The sequence below is a fragment of the Trichoderma breve genome, chromosome 3 (assembly GCF_028502605.1).
Source record: "Trichoderma breve strain T069 chromosome 3, whole genome shotgun sequence".
NCBI lineage: Eukaryota > Fungi > Ascomycota > Sordariomycetes > Hypocreales > Hypocreaceae > Trichoderma > Trichoderma breve.
The window spans coordinates 5,032,791-5,053,591 of NC_079234.1; the positions used below are offsets into that span (position 1 = coordinate 5,032,791).

General features: G+C 51.3%; 7 protein-coding genes across 7 annotated transcripts; 3 read left to right on the forward strand and 4 right to left on the reverse strand.

Annotated features, from left to right (window-relative positions):
* Positions 1-138: 138 nt before the first annotated feature.
* On the reverse strand, positions 139-1,869 carry T069G_05933 (nuclear transport factor 2 (NTF2) domain-containing protein; the record flags this gene model as incomplete). Its single annotated transcript, XM_056173143.1, has 5 exons — positions 139-233; positions 285-411; positions 481-1,506; positions 1,579-1,653; positions 1,717-1,869. The coding sequence occupies 5 exons, from the start codon at positions 1,867-1,869 to the stop codon at positions 139-141; spliced, it is 1,476 nt and encodes a 491-aa protein (XP_056030001.1).
* Positions 1,870-3,633: 1,764 nt separating this feature from the next.
* Positions 3,634-4,543, forward strand: T069G_05934 (ribosomal protein l10 domain-containing protein; the record flags this gene model as incomplete). The annotated part of the gene is made up of 3 exons (XM_056173144.1): positions 3,634-3,824; positions 3,915-4,394; positions 4,468-4,543. 3 exons carry the CDS (start codon positions 3,634-3,636, stop codon positions 4,541-4,543), a joined length of 747 nt encoding a protein of 248 aa, XP_056030002.1.
* An 855-nt stretch (positions 4,544-5,398) lies between these two features.
* Positions 5,399-7,009, reverse strand: T069G_05935 (RNA recognition motif domain-containing protein; the record flags this gene model as incomplete). Its single annotated transcript, XM_056173145.1, has 4 exons — positions 5,399-6,135; positions 6,370-6,475; positions 6,553-6,680; positions 6,748-7,009. The coding sequence occupies 4 exons, from the start codon at positions 7,007-7,009 to the stop codon at positions 5,399-5,401; spliced, it is 1,233 nt and encodes a 410-aa protein (XP_056030003.1).
* Positions 7,010-7,368: 359 nt separating this feature from the next.
* Positions 7,369-7,897, forward strand: T069G_05936 (mitochondrial ribosomal protein l51 / s25 / CI-B8 domain-containing protein; the record flags this gene model as incomplete). The annotated part of the gene is made up of 3 exons (XM_056173146.1): positions 7,369-7,407; positions 7,464-7,546; positions 7,606-7,897. 3 exons carry the CDS (start codon positions 7,369-7,371, stop codon positions 7,895-7,897), a joined length of 414 nt encoding a protein of 137 aa, XP_056030004.1.
* Positions 7,898-8,190: 293 nt separating this feature from the next.
* On the reverse strand, positions 8,191-9,208 carry T069G_05937 (triosephosphate isomerase domain-containing protein; the record flags this gene model as incomplete). Its single annotated transcript, XM_056173147.1, has 4 exons — positions 8,191-8,222; positions 8,281-8,886; positions 8,976-9,046; positions 9,171-9,208. 4 exons carry the CDS (start codon positions 9,206-9,208, stop codon positions 8,191-8,193), a joined length of 747 nt encoding a protein of 248 aa, XP_056030005.1.
* Positions 9,209-10,847: 1,639 nt separating this feature from the next.
* On the reverse strand, positions 10,848-12,697 carry T069G_05938 (uncharacterized protein; the record flags this gene model as incomplete). The annotated part of the gene is made up of 4 exons (XM_056173148.1): positions 10,848-11,430; positions 11,501-11,728; positions 11,786-12,526; positions 12,690-12,697. The coding sequence occupies 4 exons, from the start codon at positions 12,695-12,697 to the stop codon at positions 10,848-10,850; spliced, it is 1,560 nt and encodes a 519-aa protein (XP_056030006.1).
* Positions 12,698-18,644: 5,947 nt separating this feature from the next.
* Positions 18,645-19,825, forward strand: T069G_05939 (uncharacterized protein; the record flags this gene model as incomplete). The annotated part of the gene is made up of 3 exons (XM_056173149.1): positions 18,645-18,727; positions 18,782-18,847; positions 18,916-19,825. 3 exons carry the CDS (start codon positions 18,645-18,647, stop codon positions 19,823-19,825), a joined length of 1,059 nt encoding a protein of 352 aa, XP_056030007.1.
* Positions 19,826-20,801: the final 976 nt, after the last annotated feature.

A 20,801-nucleotide genomic window follows, 5' to 3' on the forward strand; every position in this document is an offset into this window, starting at 1 on the left:
CTCGCAAATCTTCATGCTACCATCCCACTGGCCTCCTTATTGGCCGGGATATGGTATTGATGCAACAACCACTTCTTCTTTTTCTCCCTTCGCCGCTCGACGTTTCGTTTATATAACGCCTAAGGCAGCATGTGCTCTCTAAGCATTGGCAACCTGGGCACCACCGCGGCCACGGGCAGCACCGCCTCGTCCGCGAACCTGGCCGGTAAAGTTGCCTCTAGCATTCTGGCCACCTGCGCCACCACGGCCACGGCCCGAAGCACTGCGGCCGGGGCCAAAGTTACCAGCAAAGCCGGCGGTCTTGGGTCGTCGTGGCTCGACAACAATGTTCTCGCCGTTAACGGTGAGGTTCTTGCCAGCCAGAGCGGCCTGATAACCCTCAACAGTCTTGTACTCCACAAAGGCACAGTTCTTAACACACGTGAGTCAGTAAGGCCTATTCTAGCATGTCCAATTGTTGATTTAGGGAAATAATCTCACCTTAGCACGGTTGATGTCGAAGTAGGTCAACTCGCCAAAAGCGGCCAATGCGCTCCGAAGATCAGCATCCTGGACCTTCTCCGTGACGTACTTGACATAACCCATTGTGCCCTCCTTCTCGGCTGCATTGGCAGAAATAGACTGGGGTCGGTTTTGGCGCTTAGAGTCAGCGCCGGCAGTCTGCCACCCAGAAGCCTCCTTAGCAGCCTCAGCGGCGGGAGCAACGGGAGCAGAGGTAGCAGCAGGAGTAGCTGCCGGGGCAGCAGCTGCTGCGGGTTGGGCAGCCACAGGGGCAGCTGCGGGAGCAGGAGCCTTGTTCTGCTCGGCAGCGGGAGGAGTGGCAGTCTTGGGCAGAGGGACAACAGGTCGCGGGCCGGCAGCGGCAGCGGCACGGCTAGCCCAAGTCATCGGCTTAGCAGGAGCAGCGGGCTTAGCAGGAGCAGTCTCCGGTTGAGGAGCAGCCTTGGCGGCGGGAGTAGGACTGGGCTCCTTGGGAAGTTCAGCAACCTCCTTAGCCTCTTCTTCGGCGACCTCCTTGGCGGCAGTCTCAGCATCGATCGGGGCGGGTTTCTCCGGCTCAGCCTCGGCGACCTCGGCAGCAACAACAGGTTCCTCAGCATCAGTACCGTTGACCTTGGAAGCCTCCTGGAGCTTCTGGTCGATCTCGTCAGCATTGACGGCTTCCACCTTGGCCTCCTCCTCAACGGACTCAGGCTCGACTGGAGCAGGGACCTCTGGAGCAGCCACTTCAGGCTCGGCAGCAGGGGCCTCCAGCTCGGCTTCAGCAGCAGGCTGTTCCTCCTCATCTTCGCTGATGTACCTCAGGATGTCATTGAGGACAAAGTAGCCGGAAGGTTGCTGGGCGAGAACGAAAGTCTGCACGAACTTCTTGGGTTCTCCGGACTTGTTTGAGATTTCGCCGATGACTTGGATGACAATGTTGTCAAATGAAGCTTGGGAATCGACATTGGAGACTCGGACTTTGCAGTCTTGGAAGTCGAGCTGCTTGATACGCTCTTGGATCGGCTATAAGGTACACAATTAGCTTAGGTTATTTAGTGGGTGGAGAGGGGGAAAAAATAAACAAAAAGCCATTACCTGACGACCAACAGAGACGTTGGCAACCTCAGCCTCGAGCCCAGACACAAATTGAGATCGTTTACCGTAGAAAAGCTATGTAAAAATTCGTCTTAGTATCGCAAGGATGTCACCGGGGAGAATCGGATATAAACTCACATGCAGCTTTTCAGGCGACTTGCTCAGAGTGGTGTAGTATTGCTCAACAAAGTACCAGCCAACCTCATCCTTGGAAAGGTTGTTTCCAGAAGCGCTCGTATCAGCAGGGCCTGCTGTAACCGCGGGCTGGTCGAATGATCCGTTGGTAGCCATGATTGGAGGATAGAGCCGGGCCAAAAAAGAAAGAGAAAAAAATAATGTTCGAGAGATCCAACGGCGTGGGGAAATTGAAGTTTTATCGTGGGGCAGCGATCACGTCGAAGTTGGGTATCAACGCAATCCAGGAACAAAGAGAAGAATTAACGAGTAGAAAATGACCGTCTCGACACACAAGCTGAATGCTAGTCCAAGAGAAAACAATTGTTCGATGATCGACAAGGAGGGGAAAAAGTTTGAGGCGATTCGAGTGGAGGAGCTGCGGGCACTTGTGGGATGACAAACAAATCGATGCACAAGTGGGAGGGGAATTGCGAGCCGGAACGGGGCGAGTTCAATGGATAAAGAAGCTGGCGAAGCTCACGGGTGAAGTGGTGATTTCTGTTCGGGGTGGCGAGGCCGTGGGCGATGGAGGGAGAAAAGGGAGAGAAGAGGCGATGGGCTGCACGGGTGCAGGAGAGAAAAAGAATTCGGAGCTTCTTTTGAAGTTGCCGTTATGATGTTTCGTGCGTGGGAGAAGGAAAAAATAGGCACTTGGTTGGGGTCAGTCGCCTAACGCCGCATGGCCCGTGCGCAAGTCGCCCATCGGAACGGAATTAGTATCGCGGGGGACTTTTCGGGGCTGCTTTTGCTTGGGATGTGCAGATTTACGTGCTAGTGGACGCATCACATCATGCACGGGTGCGTCTTACGTTGTCTTTTTTGTTTTTGGCAACTTTTTGTTGGTCTAGATAGAGACTGTGGAAGAGTGTGGCGAGATGACGGCTGCTGTTGTTCGTGGTTGAAAGGAGCAATGGCTTCTTTCAAGATTGGGAAATGCAACCTGCCGGGATGGCCTTGGGAGGCCAACAAGTAACAGCCAAACAATTCAGCCTCTCAATGCTTTGTTGGCAACCCCTTGCATGAGACACAGCGCATCACAACTCCTAGTATTACGTACGGCATGGACGACAGTCAGACTAGGACTTGTAATAGTCCGCAGCCATCCTGGTTCCACCATGCAAGTCTCAGTCCAGGATGCGGGAGCGAGATGAAGGCAAAAGCAAAGGGCGACTAGACTGGCGCTTGCCAAGCAAAACTGCATCGTCTTTGGTTCGCTTCCTGACCGGTGAATGAGATAGTGAAATGATATCCAGCTAGTGGTATAATATTACATAGAAGAGAAGAATTCTGACGTGAAGATGTCGTTGAAGGGGCGTGGGACTGGTAATGCAATGCCTTGTCTTCTAAAGTAAGAAGACTCAAGCGTCAACCAATGCAATTAACTACAATAACAATGTCAATTCTACGCGTAGACACAATCATACACGCTCAGTACTATCAACATATTAATCATCCAATTTTCACCTCATGCAGCAGCAAATATCGATTGAAGCTGTCGAATTTGCATCACATATACCCCAGTATTACCTCCCCAGTGATAAATACCACCTTAAAAAACAACTGCACGCACCCAGATCCGTCCCTGGTCAAATTCTCGGTGAGCAATGCGGGGTGTTTCCGCACACCTGGATTTTTTTTTAGTCCACCTTGATAAAATTTCTTGCAATCTTATCGCCAGCCAAAAATCTCAAGGGCCAAAAAAAAAAAAAGAACCCCAAACCACAACCTCGGACGACTTGCGAGCTTTTGCAACAACCTCCAAATCGCCAATTCGCTTCCCCCTCTACTTCTCCTCAGATTTACCTTGTTTATTTCTTCTTCAATTACCCGCATTTCTAGTTTATTTTATTTCAGCAGCGTCCTTTTTCAGCCGACAAGATGCCCAAGTCCAAGCGCGCGAAGGTCGTCCACCTCACCCAGGTCGCCAAAAAGACCCGTGAGCAAAAGGACCAGCTGTTCCAAAACATTCGAGAGCAGGTTCCCGAGTACCAGCACTGCATTGTCTTCAACGTGGATAACATGCGCAACAACTACCTCAAGGATGTCCGCCGCGAGCTCTCCGACAGCCGGTACGTTTGCACCTCTACCCCGTTTAAAGATGATGCCAAGTGGGAAAACCCCCCTTTCATGATAACTAACGAATTGGCTTGGTAAACTAGACTCTTCTTCGGCAAGACAAAACTTATGGCCAAGGCCCTCGGCCAAACCGCCGAGGAAGCCATCGTCCCCGGCATCGAGGGCCTCGCACCGCACATCACTGGCACCGTCGGCCTCCTCCTGACCAATCGCCCCGTGGACACCGTCCTCGACTACCTCAACAGCATCTCCCCCGTGGACTTTGCCCGCGCCGGCGTCACCGCCTCCCGCACCTTCACCATCCCTCCCGGCGTCGTGTACGCCACGGCCGGCGAGGTCCCCAAGGAGAACGACATCCCGCTGCAGCACACCATTGAGCCCGAGCTGCGGAGGCTGGGCGTCCCTACGAGAATGGTCAAGGGCAAGGTCGTTCTGGGCGACGAGAATGGTGAGGGTGAGGGTTATACGATCTGCAAGGAGGGCGAGGTGCTCGATTCACGGCAGACTAGGCTGTTGAAGCTCTTTGATGTCTGTCTGAGCGAGTTCAGAGTCAAGGTTCTGGCGTAAGTCTCTGCTTTTCTTTTCTTTACAGGTCTACAGACCACCAAATGGCATTGTTTGCTAACAATTCAATAGATACTGGAGCGCTGCGACCAACGAGGTAACAGAGATTGACCAGGCCGCCATGGATGGCGTCGAGGAGGAGGAGTAAGGCATCTGGCCAGTATTGGTGGCTGTAGTTTTTGGTAGAAATGTTCTGTGCGCATACAACATATACCAGCAACGGGTTGTTTGGGTATTTCGGCGTTCCAAGGTTCTTCACAGGGTTTCCAAAAAGATGGAGGACATACTTACATGATATATACATGCTTATGCTCCTGAAATGATGATCAAGCAAAAAATAATTTTGCGTCTGAGTCTTTCGCTAGTGCTGTTCCAAGAGTTTTTTCATCTACACTCTCGCTCGCGCATTGATACAAATACACATCAAAGGGCATATAAACTATTTTCTCTTTTTTTCCCCTAATTTTTTTTTAACTTCTTCTTTTACTCTTTTGCTGGCTAAAAAGTCCTTAAAAACTCCCCTGTCGCAAAGAAAGAAAGCAAATTGCCTCCATACTTGCAATCAGTCGGTCACAAGAGCTTACCTATGACCTTACCTGAAGCTCCCGAAATTCAAGCTGTTTTCCCTGCCAAATGTGCTATAATACATTGCGAGAAGAACACTTCTCGTCTTCGTCCCTATTATTAAGTGATTCCTGTCCATTATTGACAGTTGATTGGTGCTCAGTTATTGATAGTGATGGTCTCCAGCCACAGGAAACAAGACAAAGGGGAGTTATTACCCATAGGTCCAAGATTCATGGGCTACTAGCTTAGGAAGACAAGTGTACGATGGTAAAAGGTGGGTAGAGGGAGGCGATCCTTAGGTCTGAGATTGTGCTGGTGGAAGACGGCAGGCTTCTTACCCTTGTGAGGTGAAAGAAAGGATGCGAAGGAAACTCGTCAAACAATTAGTTTACCCACCAAATGTCGAAAGTTGAGTCGACTTGCACGGGCTCCAGCCTTAGTAGCGACGCAGTTTCCGGGGATCTTCGTAGCCACCGCCTTCGTATCCTCGTTTCCGGCTGTCATCGTCGCGAGGGCGATCGTAGTCCCTGTCCCTGTCACGATACCCACCTTCTCTGCGGCCAATGGGTTCCATGTTGCTGCCAGTACGGCGTCCTTCGCGGTCTCGGTCGCCACGGTCTCCTCGGTCACCACGTTCTCGGTCACGATCGCGGTCACCGCGGTCGCCACGATCACGATCACCATATCGACCGCCGCCATCTCGGTGACCGCCGGATCTGTCATCATATGAGCGTCCACCACGAGACTCATACCCACCACCGGAGAAGCCCCTGTCACCTCCATTTCGTCGGTCGAATCCTCCAGGACCGGATGGCGCTCCGTTGGGCGCTCCAAAGCCGCCGTTTCGGTCGCCTCCTCGGGGGCCAAAGTCACCGCCTCCTCGGAAACCTCCACGGCCACCACCAAAGCCTCCACGGAAACCGCCTCGGCCTCCTCGGCCACCTTCGAATCCTCCCTTGAAGCCGCCACGGAAGCCGCCGCCGCCTCCGCCTCCTCCTCCTCCAAAGCCTCCAGGACCGCCAGGACGAGAGGGCATTGCTCTAGTATAGCCTCGGCCACCGAGGCCGCCACCTAACCTGCGAGGCAGCCAGTTCTTGGCAGTCCTGCCGCGTTCAACATCCACCTTGATGCGCCTGTCTTTAATGCGAATACCATCGCAAGCATCCAGGGCAGCTATTCATCGTTGCGTCATCAGACGCCATTGTTAGCAACTCTTACCATAGAAAAGATATTCACGATTTGGAAAAAAAAGCGGGCAAGAGTGAGACAGGCAAGCTTGAGGGCCTTTGAACGTCTCGTGGTATGCTTCTACGGATGGGCAAGCTTGAGGGCCACATCTTCGAGGTATATCCACCGGGATTGGATCGGATGGTCATATAGCATGGAAGGGGTTTGGGGTTTGTTTACCTCTCATGTCTTTCTCGCGCTCAAAAACGACAAATGCGTAACCCCTGTGTGGCTTCTTCTTCTTATTAGGCTTCTCGTGGGCATGGGTATCAACAATAATGCGAATCTGTTGTGGCAAGTCAGCTTTAGCGTCCAGAATATATGCAGAGCAGATGCACTACATGATAGTGGGAGAATACGAACACGTTCAATGGGACCAAACCGTCCAAACTCCCTTTCCAAATCACGCTCATCAGCGTCGTAGCTGAGACGGGCAACAATGAGAGTCTTGAAGGCATCGCCACGGATGTTGGGATCCTCGTTGGGTTTGACTATCAGCTCAAGTTAGTCTCGCGACAAAGAGATGCTAGGCCTGCTCAGTCGGGGCTTCATCCATACATTGTTTTGGTCCCTCGGTCACCAAGCTTGCAGCAGCCTCCTTCTGCTCTCGCTTTTTCCGATCGCGCATCTCCAGCCAGCTCTCGGTAGGCTTGTAGTCATCCGTCTCCTTGTACTTCTGCAGCTCGGGCAGAAAAGCGGCGAGGCCACCAATGGGAGCTGTCCTGCGCTTCTCAGGCGCATGGTCAGAGGGTTCTACCCATCGCAGCGGCGGTCGCGCGGCAAAGAGCGCCAACAAGTTAGGGGGGAGCTTGTCGGTCATGGCGAAGGAGCAGGCGAATCGCGGCGGCTGCAATCAATCAGAGATGCACAGAAAATGCAGATGTCGCTTGCTGGAGAGGCCGCGGGCTCTGGCGTTCACAGATGGAGATGCCCTGCTGCGGCTGATTGCTTGCGGCAAGAGAGTGCGAATGCGAGACAAGCTGCGCGCTTCTGGCAGCAATAAATTGTCGTGTAGCTCAGGCGATGCCTGAGACATAGTTTTGCCGGAGCTGTGCCGGATGACGCTAGTCCCAATCAGGACGAGTGTCGAAGTGAACTGATTGAATTTTGATGCTGCGCTAAGCATGTTGCGAGCTGGATCATGAGAATATTGGCTGGAATATTCACATCACATCCAAGATGACGGTTAAGGCGCTCCGAGTCATTGCAGATGGCAAGGTACGCAGTTCATTTACGTTCCTACTTGGCGACAAAAGACTAACAGGGAACGCCAGAATGGCCTGGGGGCCTTTGTCCTTCAGTGCAAGAAACTGGACCTCCACTACTGCGACTGGGCGGGCAGCTCCAAGGGCATGAAGTAGGCAATATCAATGTGCCAAGCGGTAATTGGGAAACATCTGCTAATGTCATTAATAGCGGCTTCATCAAGTCACTGCTCCCCAAGTTCGCAACCGCCAACCCACAGATCGAGTTCGCCGTTTCCCCGCGACCCGGCAAGCATCCTGTCATTATCGGCCACTACATCAATGGACGGACAAAGCCAATCTGTGTGCGCAACCTCTCGCCGTACGAGATTCTTCAAAAGGTGGAACTGTTGAGAGATGCCAGCGGAGAGAAGCTGAGGCGGACGAACAAGGCTGTTCTCAGCACCAAGCCAAGTGTCAGAGGTATCTGGTCTCCGTACCACGGCAAGGGTATGGCTGTATAATTTGAGCGAATTTTTTCATGATGGGTTTTATGTATGATGTCCGTGTATTTGTATTTGGATGAACCGCATAGAGAAGCACTGGTATTGGGTTGCTGGAACAGTATAGGACACTACGCTATATATGAGCAATGATGCCTTCACAGATGTAAAATCAGTCCCAATCATATGGAGAGACTTGGGTATATTTTATGGTTTCTATTCTCCATGCAGAAGCCTCATTGCTTTTTTTTTTCCTTTCCACAGCACAATTTTTTTTCTACCGAGTTCTGTTTTCCCTATATATGAGAACCCATTTACTGCTTCAGGCAGTTGATGATGTCAACAACTAAAGAAATGTTAGCATAAAGGCAGATGAGATAATAGGTCGGGATTCTTCGACTTACAGGCAGGCTTGAGGGAAGCACCGCCGACGAGGAAGCCGTCAATATCGGCCTGCTTGCTGAGCTCGCCGCAGTTCTTCTCGTTGACGCTGCCGCCGTAAAGGATACGGGTCTCGTCAGCGACCTTGTCGCTAACGTTGGTCTTGAGCCACTCCCGGATGGCCTTGTGGACCTCCTGAGCTTGCTCAGTGGTGGCAACCTTGCCAGTGCCAATGGCCCAGATGGGCTCATAGGCGATGACGATCTTAGACCAGTCAGAGATCTGGGCCTTGAGAGCGGCGAGCTGTTTGCTGACGACATCGATGGTCTTGCCGGCCTCACGCTCCTCCAGGGACTCTCCGCAGCACCAGATCACACTGACGCCGTTCTCAGTGGCGTACTTGGTCTTGAGGGCGACAACCTCGTCGCTCTCACGGAGAATGGTGCGGCGCTCGGAGTGGCCCAGGATGGTCCAGTTGATGCCGCTGTCCTTGAGCTGCGAGACGGAGACTTCGCCGGTGAAAGCGCCATTGGGCTTGTCGTAGACGTTCTGGGAGGCAACTTCGAGGCCCTCGCGGAGGTTCTCGCGGACGAGGAGGAGATGCAGGTAGGAAGGAGAGATGACGACCTCTAGAGCGAGAAGAACAAGGCGGTTAGAACGATCGGAATCTCTCGACTGAGGTTGAGCTACCGCCAAGGGACATTGGGCGAGCACTTACCGACATTGGGGTCGAGAGTAGCCTTGTTCAGGTTCTCGACAATCTCCTTGATGGACGAGATGGACCCGTTCCTGATATCAGGCATCAATTAGCATCGTTCTGCTTCCAATTCTCCGTGCCCAAGCCCTGCGTTGTTTTGAAGAGAGGCGGGGAGATGGTTCGATAAAAAAAGAACAAGCAACGAATAAAACTCACATCTTGAAGTTGCCGCCGACGAAGAACTTGCGAGCCATGATGACTGTATTGAAAGTTGGTAGAACTAAAAAATAAAGCTGATATTCAATGCCAAAAACAGCAATCTAAGAGGTGAAGCTCGTTGGTGGTGTTAGGTGAGGATTGGAAAACGCAGCTGGGATGGATGGAGGGGTAAATCGAGCATCAGGAAGCTTTCCACTTCCGTTAGCTTTATGCCGCAAATGCGCCGAAATCCGGCAGACTTCGTTGGCTGGCTTCGGCCCCACCATCGGCTGTCTCAGCTCTACCCGACTTGTCGCTGGAATGCGAGCATCATGTGTCTGGTGGCCATATAGTTGATGCATATCTGCCGATTTAAATAAAGCACGGGGGGTCTGTTGGATAGTTACTGGACTCACAGTATGCTCATCTATCTAGTACCTATCTATTTGATGATACTTGCACAAGTACATGACATAGTGAGGTATGAAGCAATCGAGTAGTAATACCTTAAAAGTAACAGCGATCAGGCTTCAATCAAGCTCGGGTTCAGTCCAATAGTGTATCTAGAGTTTGAACGTTATGAATAACAACCTCCTTATCTACATCACCGTCCACACCCTTTTCCTCCCTCTCTCTCCCCTTGTGCGAATTCATTCCCATATCCCCTCCAAGCTACCCTAACACACAACATATAATCAACATCCCTCTGTACCCACCATCTAACACAGTTATAACTAGCCCATGCTTCTTCATTAATTAATCTAATGTCACCGTCAATGAGAATTTTCTGGCCCCCAAACACTGCGCTTTAGAATTGCAAACAGAAACCCGTGGACGCAATGAGACTACGTAGTTCGCGAGACAACATTGTACACACTTGACATTGTATAATGTATTCATCCAATCATCAGCAGCACGAGATATAAGCTGCACCAACTTGATGCCTGATGGCTGTCTTGACGAGCTAGGAGACCAGTTCTCAACGCATGTACGGGTACTTACGGCAGAGGCGGGTGACCTCACAATAACAGATACTAGAGAAATGTAGCTAAAGCAGCAGATACTAGAGATTTGTGGTTGTGATAACATATACTGGAGAGATATCACATAACATTAGAGGATGTAGAGGAATTGTCCGCCAGTAGCACTGCTCAATATTCATTCATAAAACAATGAAAACATATTCAAAGTAAAAAGCTAAACTAAGGAAACAACTGCCAGTCGAAACTGGTTGAGCGAATGTGCATGCTCAAAAAACAAGCATCTAAAATCTAAACAGGGTCATAAATCGTGGGTATTGACAAAACAAATCAAAAAGCAAAATAGAACAGAAACGCTGTTTATCCTTTCCTTTCCTTCCCAAACCCTTCCATTCCCTTCCAAACCCAATACTTTTTAATGTTCAAACCAGAACAAGTACGATGCTTTTGATCCATCCATAAGGAGAAAAAACACTGAAGTAACATGAAGAAAAACCCTGGTCCAGCAGCCCTGCTCGGCTTAGCAGTCCGTGATGGACGTAACCCACTCTGCGAGACTGTTACTCGCGGTACGTCCCTTGGGAGTCATTTCCCGGTGAGCTCAGCGTCTTTCAAAGACGCGAGCGGCCGTCCTGTGTATGTATATAGACATAGAAAAAAAGCCGCCGGTGCGGCGTAATATAAACGAGAGAATCACCAACTTGCATTCGACACCTTAAAAGTATCGGCGACCGGATTGCATCTCCGTCTTGGGGGTGACGGTGGTCGCATCAGTAGCCATCTTGACCATAACCTCAAGATGCTTCTGGGCCTCCGCAATGTGCTGAAGGCTCTGGAGATCGGGCTTGTCCATGCGCTGGACAAACGCCTCCAATGCCTTGCGCTGTTCCAGCCACTGTTCAATAAGAGGCTTGACAGGAGGCTGCTTGGGCTCTGGGGCCGGCATCGACTTGATCGAGGCCTTGCGGCTGGGAGAGCCTTGGGCTTCAGCGTCAGACTTGCGCTTCCGTCCCTTGGTAGCCTGCTGAGCAGCTCCAGTAGGGGAGGCACCAGCGCTACCGTGATCATTGTGAACTCGCTTCATGTGGTCCCGAAGGTTCCACTGACGCGGGAATCCGCTGCCAAGAATGGATCGCTCACAACCTTCATACATGCAAAGGAAAGGCTTATCGCCGTGGCCATGCAGACCATGGGCTTCACGCTCGTGACGAAGAAGGCAGGCAGTGGAAGAAAACCTGGCACCCTCGCAAGCCTCAGCCTTGCAGCGGTAGGGCTTCAAGTGAGAGTCAACAAACTTGCTGCAATGAGTGTTAGCTTTTCCAAGAAAGAGAATGAGAGAAGAATGAGACGCGGGTTGATCCAACTTACTCATAGTTGCACTTAAGCTTCTCGGGCCTGTGGTTGCAGTTTGGCTGGCCTTCCCAAGGGCAGTGAAAGAGACCGTCCTCCCGGGGAGAAACGTTCTTGTACAAGGCATGATCTCTGGCAGACTCTCCCTCACTTCCCTGTCGGCGGGCAGTATAGGCTTGAGGAAGAGCGGAGGCATCTTCCAACTGGGAGACGTTGTGCTCCGTCATCATGTGGAATTTTCTGTCTCTAGACGAACCAAGCCGGTAAGAAGATTGTTCGTCCCCAGCTTGGAAGATAACATACCTAGGTGATGGGCAAGTTTCGGGGGAGGTTTCAGGGCTGAAAGGAGCAGCTTGCCATGCTTCATCAATAGTGGCAGGGGAGGAAGTTCTGGAGATGGAGCTAGAAAAGCAGTCCCAGTTGCTGGGGGATGACGTATCCGGAATGGCATCATTGGCAAGGTGCATCTGTGAAGGAACCAAATGGAGAGGGTTCATGTTGGGGACGGGGAAAGCAACATTTTCGGCGCCAAGGTTCATTTCGAGAGAGTAGTCGTGCCAGGGGTACATTTGGGATTGAACACCGTGGGCATCTGAGTCCAGCAACAGACAGGAATCCATTCCGGCCATGGAGCCAGTAGATTGAGGTCCACTCCGGAAAACTTGTGCATTACCTCTAACGCTCATATTAGACATCTGCGTCTGTGAGACAGCAGAGACGTGGGAGCGGCTCGAGCTAGCTCGAGACATAGCCTGGGCTCCGGAGGCGATGGACATGACTGCTTTGGGAGCGGCGGTCCATGCCACATCAGCAGGTTGGGCCTGATCAAGTCTTGGTCCCCTAGGTGAGTTATGACCAGATGTGAAAAGAAATTCCTCGGCATCTCCTGAGTGCGATGATCCATTGTCCGGGTAATCATGTAAGGTCTGTGGCCCTTCTGTGTTTGCACCCCATGACGAACCATTCATATGGTCCGCCGATGGTTCTGTGTGAGAAAAAGAAAACATGGCAGGGGCAGTCGAAGCCATGGATGACTGGGGGTAGCTGAAGTCGCTAAGTCAGGTTAGTGTGCTGTTCTCACCACTACCAAAATTGCACAACATGAAAAGAAAGTTAAAACTTGGCATTGGGAGTCAACTTTGATCCTACAATTGGGGGTTAGTAAGCTGGGCGGATGGTATATTGGGGGTTACATGGTCACACAAACCGAGCCATATTGAAAAAAAGAGGCAGTCATTCTGACAGCAAGTCCTCATAAGTCCACGACTAGTGTGCATAATGGGTTCCAGCTCCAATGGTGCGAAAGTGTTGGCGTATCCAGTGCTCCAGGTCAAGGTCTTCTGGTTCGACATTGGTGATTTCCAGGCTAGGCAGGCCAAAGGAGAACAAAAGACAGCGCAATTGAAACAAAGCTAACAAGAAAATTCAGTCGCACATACAGTTCGAGTCGAAAGGCCAACAAGGTCCAGACACGTGAGTCGAGGGATCCATTTGTTCTGGAGTCGGTGAAGCAGGTCCAGCTCAGAGTAAGGCCAGTTGTCAAAGATCCGCTTCTGCAAGTTTGCGTTCGCAGTCAAATAAAACTGCATTTTCGTTCAGGTCCACGTGTAGACCGCTTATGGCCAGCTGTACAATCGTAGTCGTGCGGTGAAGGGTAATCCCGAGATCCAGAAAAGCAGGTCCGCGATTTCGCTCAATGGTCCGGTCCAGAGGTTACTTGGGCTCCGTTGGTTCTCCGCAGTATACACGTGGCTCACGCAAACATTTGGCCAATGGAAGGTGTCGAAAACCTGTCGCTTCAATTCAAATGGCGGGCCGTACTCACCGCTGGCACGAGGCCAAAAAGTATATATATCATTGATTTCTTATTTGTTTCCTTGCCCGGCTGGACAAGTCCTGTTCCAAAAGATTTGTGTTCCGTGTGAGAAGGTCCGCGTGGCTATTCCATGGCTTTTTGGCATCCGGGACGTATCCTGTGGCTGGTTTCATGGCGGCAAGACAATGCTGACAGAGAAAAGAAAAGTACATGATTTTCGCTCAACATGTGCAACAAACAAAGCAAACCGATCAAATGCAAAAGAAACAAAAACACGCAATATCCTGAGCATAAAGAAAACAGTACCTGGGCAGCGAAGCGACCTCATTAAGGTCAACGTTGGTGTAGTTAGGCATGGTGGCCTGGTGAGGCACAAGAGCAACTGTCATTGTATCCCGGATGGAATCTGTGAACAGGCCCTGGATGGGAGATCCGGCAGGTCAACCTGGAATAAGTTGACGGTGAAGATCGAAGTGATGTAGGAGGCAAAAAACGGTTCCTTGGAATGGCTTGCAGTTCCCGTCGGCTGACTGATGAGATGGGGGGTTGCAAGTGGATACAATTGAGTAGCGAAAAGGCGGTCTTGAGGGATTCAAGGATGTTTTGGGCAGAAACCGTTGGGCTGAAAGAAGAATCAAGAGAGAACGTTGGGCAACGAGGGGGCCCTGCGGGTTTTATCGTTGCGGTCCAGTCTGACTCCCGATCAGAAGAGAAGCAACACCCCCGCTGCCAGGATGTCTCACCACTCCGCGTGCCAATAGACGGCCGCCGTAACGGCCTCTGTGCTGGCCGCAGGAGTGCGCTGGCGCGACATGATGAAGCATGATAGGCTCGCTTTACAGGGGCCTGCATGGTGTGCTGGCGCTGACCGGGTCTCTTCCTTGGCTGTTGAATGGACTTAGTGGAGCAGGAGGTCTACCAGGGTCCTATCAATGACGAGCGCCGTCGTGCAATGTGATGAGTAGTGATGATGGCTGCAGGACAACACAGCAGTGCAGTAATTGTCGAGTAGGCGGGCACCAACGAAAAATTTTCTCCTTGGTATCTGAAGCTGCAGGGCGGAGCCGGTCGGTGAGGCGACGCTGCGGCTGCTTTGTTGGCCATATATTGCCTCGCCGCAGAAGAAGAAAAACTCGAGCAATGGGACGGGCTGTGAAGCAACTGCTTGTGCTTGTTGCCGTTAAATTGCCAGTCCCATGAGAACTGTACGGGCGCTTGTTCAGAGTAGAGCGGCTGAAATCATCCCTGGTCAGTAGCTAGCAGTGCTAGGCATAGTCGAGGTAGTATGGAGTCATCTCGGGCCACCCCCGAGCGAAGAAAACAACTCGGGTGTGGTGTTTTCCTCGTGAAAGACGAGAGCGCGTTCCGCTGTAGCCGGAAGCCGCACCAAGAGCAGCTAAATCAGTCCATGCGTTGTACACGCTGTCGAAGGTCGTGTCAAGCGAACCAAACGGTGGCCATCCATTTGCTCTCGACATGGTGAAGCTGTGACATGGTGGACCGCTTGAGGGCATCTCGGGCCTCTCGTTGGCCGCTTAGAGAGTCTTGGAAGCGGGGTTATCAGCACGAGCGGCCAGAATGTCGCCAGACGAGATGCGCTGGCATGCAGGCAGGGAGCGTTGCAGACGAATAAAGAGCCGCGGTCATGGTCACGCAGAAACGTTTTTATGCACTCGTCCAGCCATTTCGTCACCGTGCGGTGCCAGGTGAGCCATTCAAATAAAAGAGAAGCTGACGAGACGGGTTGGATATGCATGGCTGAAGTTGATACAAAGTCGAGACCGCCCACGAGGCTGGATTAGCTAATCCAGCGTTATCTACCCGCTTGCTATCTGAACCATCCTCTCTCCCCCTCTCTGGAATTGAGCAGAAACAAAACACGCCGACGATATATGTTCTCAGTCTGGATTTCTGGAACTCAAAGCCATCAATGAAATTACATGCAAATCCAGCCGGACGAAAGGGTTTGTAGCTGCTTCCGGATTTCCAATGGAAAAGGATGCTATTCCTAATAGCAACGGTGCGATTCCTGCGTCTTACTGGCCCTACGGCTCCATTTCGATGGGAGAGGCTGAGCCTTTCCCCCATAAGCGCCCTGTAACAAAGGCAGGACGGTTCATCGCCAGATGAAACACCAGATGAAATAAAAGGCCCTATCGGATCTCTTTGTTGGCATAATACCTTCCGCCTCTGGCAGAAATGCAGCAAGTGCTGTGCGCATAAGCATGCTCGGTTTCATCCACGGGAATATTGGATCGCCAGCTTCACACCGGACACGGGCGAGTTGGGCATTCGATAGATGCCCAGACAATTTCACAGTTGCTTCATAGAATCTTCTATGATGCCTAAAACTACTCCGTACAAATAGGTACTATCAGAAGGGTGCTCTGTTTTCTTTTCTTCTTTCTTGGAAGCGCTGGAATCAGCCCATTGGGCTGCTTGGCGTGATTGTGATGGGTAGATGAAGTGGCTACCCAATTTAACTACAGCCAAGCGGTTGTTTTCCCGTTCATGCCGATCTCTCTATTCCATCAACTTCATACTCGGCATCCCTGGACTATTGCTATTCGGGTCTTGGTTGCGAACAGGTTGCTGAGCCACATCTATTACGAGTGTGCCTTTTCACCGGAATCTCACTAACAAATTCCGTTTTATACGGAGAGCTGAAATCAAATGCTGTCTCTTTGAATCCCTTGCTGCCCAGGCCGCCGATCGTTTGAAGTTGGATCCACCCTGTCCGGCGCTCCACACCGAAAACAAGGTTTGGCGGATGTAACCGGGGCGGTTGATTGAGACCTGCTGTCAAGGTTTTACCTGTACTAACTGGTTGATTCGTATTGTCTGGCTCCTCATTTGCATTGGCCAAGATTTCTAGAATAACATGTCTCGGATGGTGCTCGGGCTTGTGCTCCGTATGACATGTGCACGTACTCGTAGGTAGCGATTCTCGTATTCCGCAATTTGGGTAGTTCAAAGCGGCATGAAGCCATATTATCTTCGGGTGCTGCTATTAGTAGAAACTGTGCTCACGCACTGCAGTGAGCAATGCACTAGGAGAAATCTCGAGCTCTCCTCTCTTCTGCAAGGTACTGGTAGAGTAGACCAGCTATCCGCTCCGTGACCCGAAACCGAAGTAATTAATTGGTAGATTATCTACGTATACGCAGTCGTACGAATTTGAAGTCATCCCAAGCACATGGCAGAGATGCCGTCAATACGAAGCGAAGTACAACACAGTACATGCCTGGTACCTTGCAGAGCACCTGGATTGGTGTTAGTCGATTCGTTTGCTCCCGGTACCCAGCAGGTTCTAGAGGCCGTCGAGAAATTGCGATCGATTTTTGTATAACCCATGAACGGGTTCATCCATGTCCTTGACCAGACCTTGTCGCGCGTCCTCGCTTATCCCCGATCCAGCTTCAATCCCAATTGCCCAATCGACCAGCTCCGAGCTTGCTGTACCTAGCTCTGAGCTCTCCCCTACTACCTACCTGGTAGTAGCACTAACTACCTGAACTACCTGAACTACCCGTACCAGCACTACTGCCTGGCATTTCTCCTCCATCCTTCTCCCATCCCCCCTCTCCTAGGTTCTCTCATCTCATAGGATGTGCGTGCGAACGACATGCATACACCTCAGCCAACGTGAAAGCCGGGAGCTGCCTCCTCCTGCTAGCACGAGTCTGCTAGGTTCATGTTGGTATGTAGGAATTCAGCCGGGTTGGCCGATTCTACCCCAGACTTGCAAAGTCTGTCTCAGAGAAGCTCGAGGATATCCTGCCTGCCTGCCAACCCTGCCTGCCTTGGACGCGGGCGTTCGGCTGAATCCCTCGTCACTTGCTTCTGGCCGCATGAATGTTTCCAATCGCGTGTGGCCTATGCCTTGATCTAAGTGGGCAGCGGTCCGGATCAATGTGGTTGGGCTGGGAGCGGGTGCAGCCTAATTTTGATGCCCAAAGCTCGCATCAGCCTACCAAAGCCGCCGCTCCCTTGCCGGTTCCCCATCGCCCTTTTCCCTGCCTCCAATTTCATTTCCGGACCCCAACGGCTATGACTACTTTGAGCGTCGGCTCGCCTTTGGGCAACAATCAGCGGAGCCCAACCAAAAAGCCTGCCCTTACCCCACGATCGTGTGCTTCGCTCCTCAAGGTCCAGGTCCTGGTCCTGCAAGGCGACAAGATCCATGAATCAACTTTGCTTCTTCCTCCTCCAAAAAGCAGGTTGGCGAGCATCACCCGCGTCATGAAACAGCCTCGGGAGTTTGCCACTCTGGTACTATCATTTGCTGTAAGCCACAGATTGGTTGCAGCGTTCCTTAGCTCTCGGCTCGCACCCTTGACCTTGATACGGCACCTCGTCCCACCGACGTCTCCCGCCGTCCACAACGCGCTCCACCGGCACACAACTACTATCTAATAGCATAGAAGAGAAGCACGCAGAAGAACACATTACAAGTACGAGTCCACGTATGAAGAGCTTCCCCTTGCCTCACAAGCGCGGGCCCGTTGACCCCGGATCTAGTCGTAGGCGCCCGATTACTTGGGACGAAACAAGAGGCCACGACGCACCGCACCGAAGCTTGGCTGTGCCTGTCGATTTGCCTCCCGCACCTCTCCTCACTCTCTTTGTTTTTTTCCGGCGGGTTCCTCGCGCTTCTCAATGCCAACCCGAGCATCGCTAGTGATCGACTGAGACCGGGGCTGCCCTGCTCTGCCCTGAAGGGACTAACGAGTGCTCAACTGCCAGTGAGCTTGACCATGCATAGTACATAAAGCGTGTCCATTCCGGGCTGACGAAGCATTTGTCTGACAGGTCTATCTTGCCTAGACGAGCAGTGTCTATTCCTCTATTGCCTGGAAGATTGGATCCTCAAAGGACGATTCGGGCCTTCGCACTGAATTTAGTGCCTGATACAACTTACATACCCCCAGGGACCTACAGCCCAGTTTGAAGTTGGCCTTTCTGGATTGGTCGCCTTGGCTGTTCCAACACACCGCCTATAGCTATAGCTCACCTTGTGAGAGAGACCCAAAGGACCAGACCTTCATCTTCCTCGGAATACCGCTTTCCCCTTGGATCTCCCTTCGGGAAGCTTTGGAAACCCCCTCTTGGATTGCTCGCAATAGGACCAATGCCCAAGGTGCTCTCTGGATTTGCATTTGCCGGACTCTACAGGCTTCAACCAGTGCTGTTTTGAACTCATTTGCGTTCCCTTTTGCCTAACTTGAATTTTTGCATTCTCTCCCCTTGCTGTCCTGTTTTTCTTAAAGCAGGCATATATATACTGTTCTTGTTTCAGCTTGTTGTCTGTTTATCCAACCACTCCCGGACGTATTCCGTTACATTATGAGCCCTGAAAACATGGCCCAGCCAGGATTTGCTTACAACATGCCTTCCGCCTCCAACGGCCACTGGAACCCGCCTCGCAGGTGCGAAATGATCATCACCAGCCAATTACGAGAACCCCAGTTGACTAACACGAGTGGTAGCCTCTTCTCCGAGCCATACAATGGCGGCAGGCTGGCGGGTAACCTTTATCCCATCTCTAGGTGAGACAAGATAGGCCACAACGGAACCCATTGACGAATGCCAAGCTAACAACAGTGTCTTTTTGAAGCCTGAATCTCTCGTCTAGCACCTATCCATGGGCTGACAGCCCTCCCGCACCGTCCAATGGTCATTACACGAGAATCGAACCCGCGGTGTCGACCCAGCCAGCCTATGTTCCTCGTTCCCCTCCCATGACAAACAATTGCTCCAGCTCGGTCTACTCCAACTCAGTATATGGATCCCACAAGCGCAGCAGATCATCTGCTTGGGATGGACAAGGCAGGTATTCGCCTACGGGATCTGTTGATGATATCATTGCGTCCCCTAGCCTGTCCGATTATTCATTGGACAATGGACTGGATATGGTCATTCCCACCAACAAGCCAAAGCAACAAAACAACAAACCTCGATCGCAGCGACGACCATCGAACCGAGACGAGTTTGATGGCCCGCATCAATTCTTGCAACGCCCACCGCCCGATGTTATTGCTATGCAGGAGAGAGAGCTCCCGCATCTGCCAACCAACCTTCACGTGCAAGAGCAGGATAACGTTCTCAACCAGGTCAATGACCGGCTATCACAATGCGCCTATGACTTTGTGGCCAAATACCAATTCCCAATTCCGTTGACTCAAGACATGAGGCCCGTAGAGAGGCCACAGGATCGCGAGTGGACCGAGTGGGTTTACCTTTTGAAGAGGCTTGCCACCAAGAGACGGATTCCCGCCAGAGTCCTTTACAATGGACAAATCAAGCAGTTTGTCACCATCCTCGAGAACTCACTCGAGATGCGGCATGCTGCCAAGCATCAGAGCCGCCCTCTGAAAGATGATCGAAACATCCTCCAGCTCATTTCTGCTGGAATTCAGGTGGCTAAAATCCTGAAGGATGCGTCGGCGATGGACTATCTCGACCGGCTATACGTTTCAACGGAGAAGCAGATTCAGGAGCGTGCCAGCGCGCGATTCCGATCCTAAGCCTTCTCCCCCATCTCTACCAGTCTCTTTTTGGCATTAATGATCACGTTTATCATGAGACTGCAGATTTGAAAATGATTTATGATTTCCTTTTTTATCTTTTCATGTTCCCTCACAACGCAAAAAACGAATAACGAGAAAACGAATACTCATGTATGCCACCATTCCTACAAAGGTTGTTTTTTATTCTCACGCCCATGACTGACCAGTTGAGTTAGTTCACAAAAAATCGAGTCATGCTACGGGCATCCAACTATGATGATGACGATATGTAGACATAAAAGTTGCGCTCTAAGGCGGCCTGCTTTAGCAATGTAAATTGACAGGCTGTATTGGGATTGGCTACGATGATTTTCTTTTTCTCTTGGTTCTTCTGTTTATACTTGTCTTTTTTTAACGTCTTTCAAGTATGGCTCGTGTCATGGTAGCCCTTGCATTTTGGAAGCTGGCAGGACACTCTTCCATTCATTGTTCAGACATCATCAGCGAACGAGTTTTGCAGCCACATTTTGCTTTGATAACAAATGAGGTACTTGAGAATTGACCAGTCGGTGTGAGAATCCGGTGCATATTACTGCATTGCCTGCATTGGTGTGCTATGATTATCAACTCTACATTCTACATATTGCATTGACGAGAGAAACAAGCAGGGAGAAGTGCAAAGGTTGCGTGGGCACTATGGGAGGGAGGGGAAGCCGGGTGAGGCATATGCGAGGCAGCTGTGTCATTGTTGGGGGTTGCGATTGGACTGTAATACTTTTGTACTGTTAGAGATACGTGCTCTATGCATTTTTTTGGTGATAACGAGTTGAGCAGGACCAATGAATGGAAATGACTGGGGACACATGCTGTGAGATGACCTTCGAATCAAGGCCTTGATCTAGGGCGATGGGCATGGTTCGTGCTTTCTCCATGCATGATGTGTTTCGGGAGAGTAACTGTATGGAGTAAAGATCAGTATTAACTGGAGTTTGGT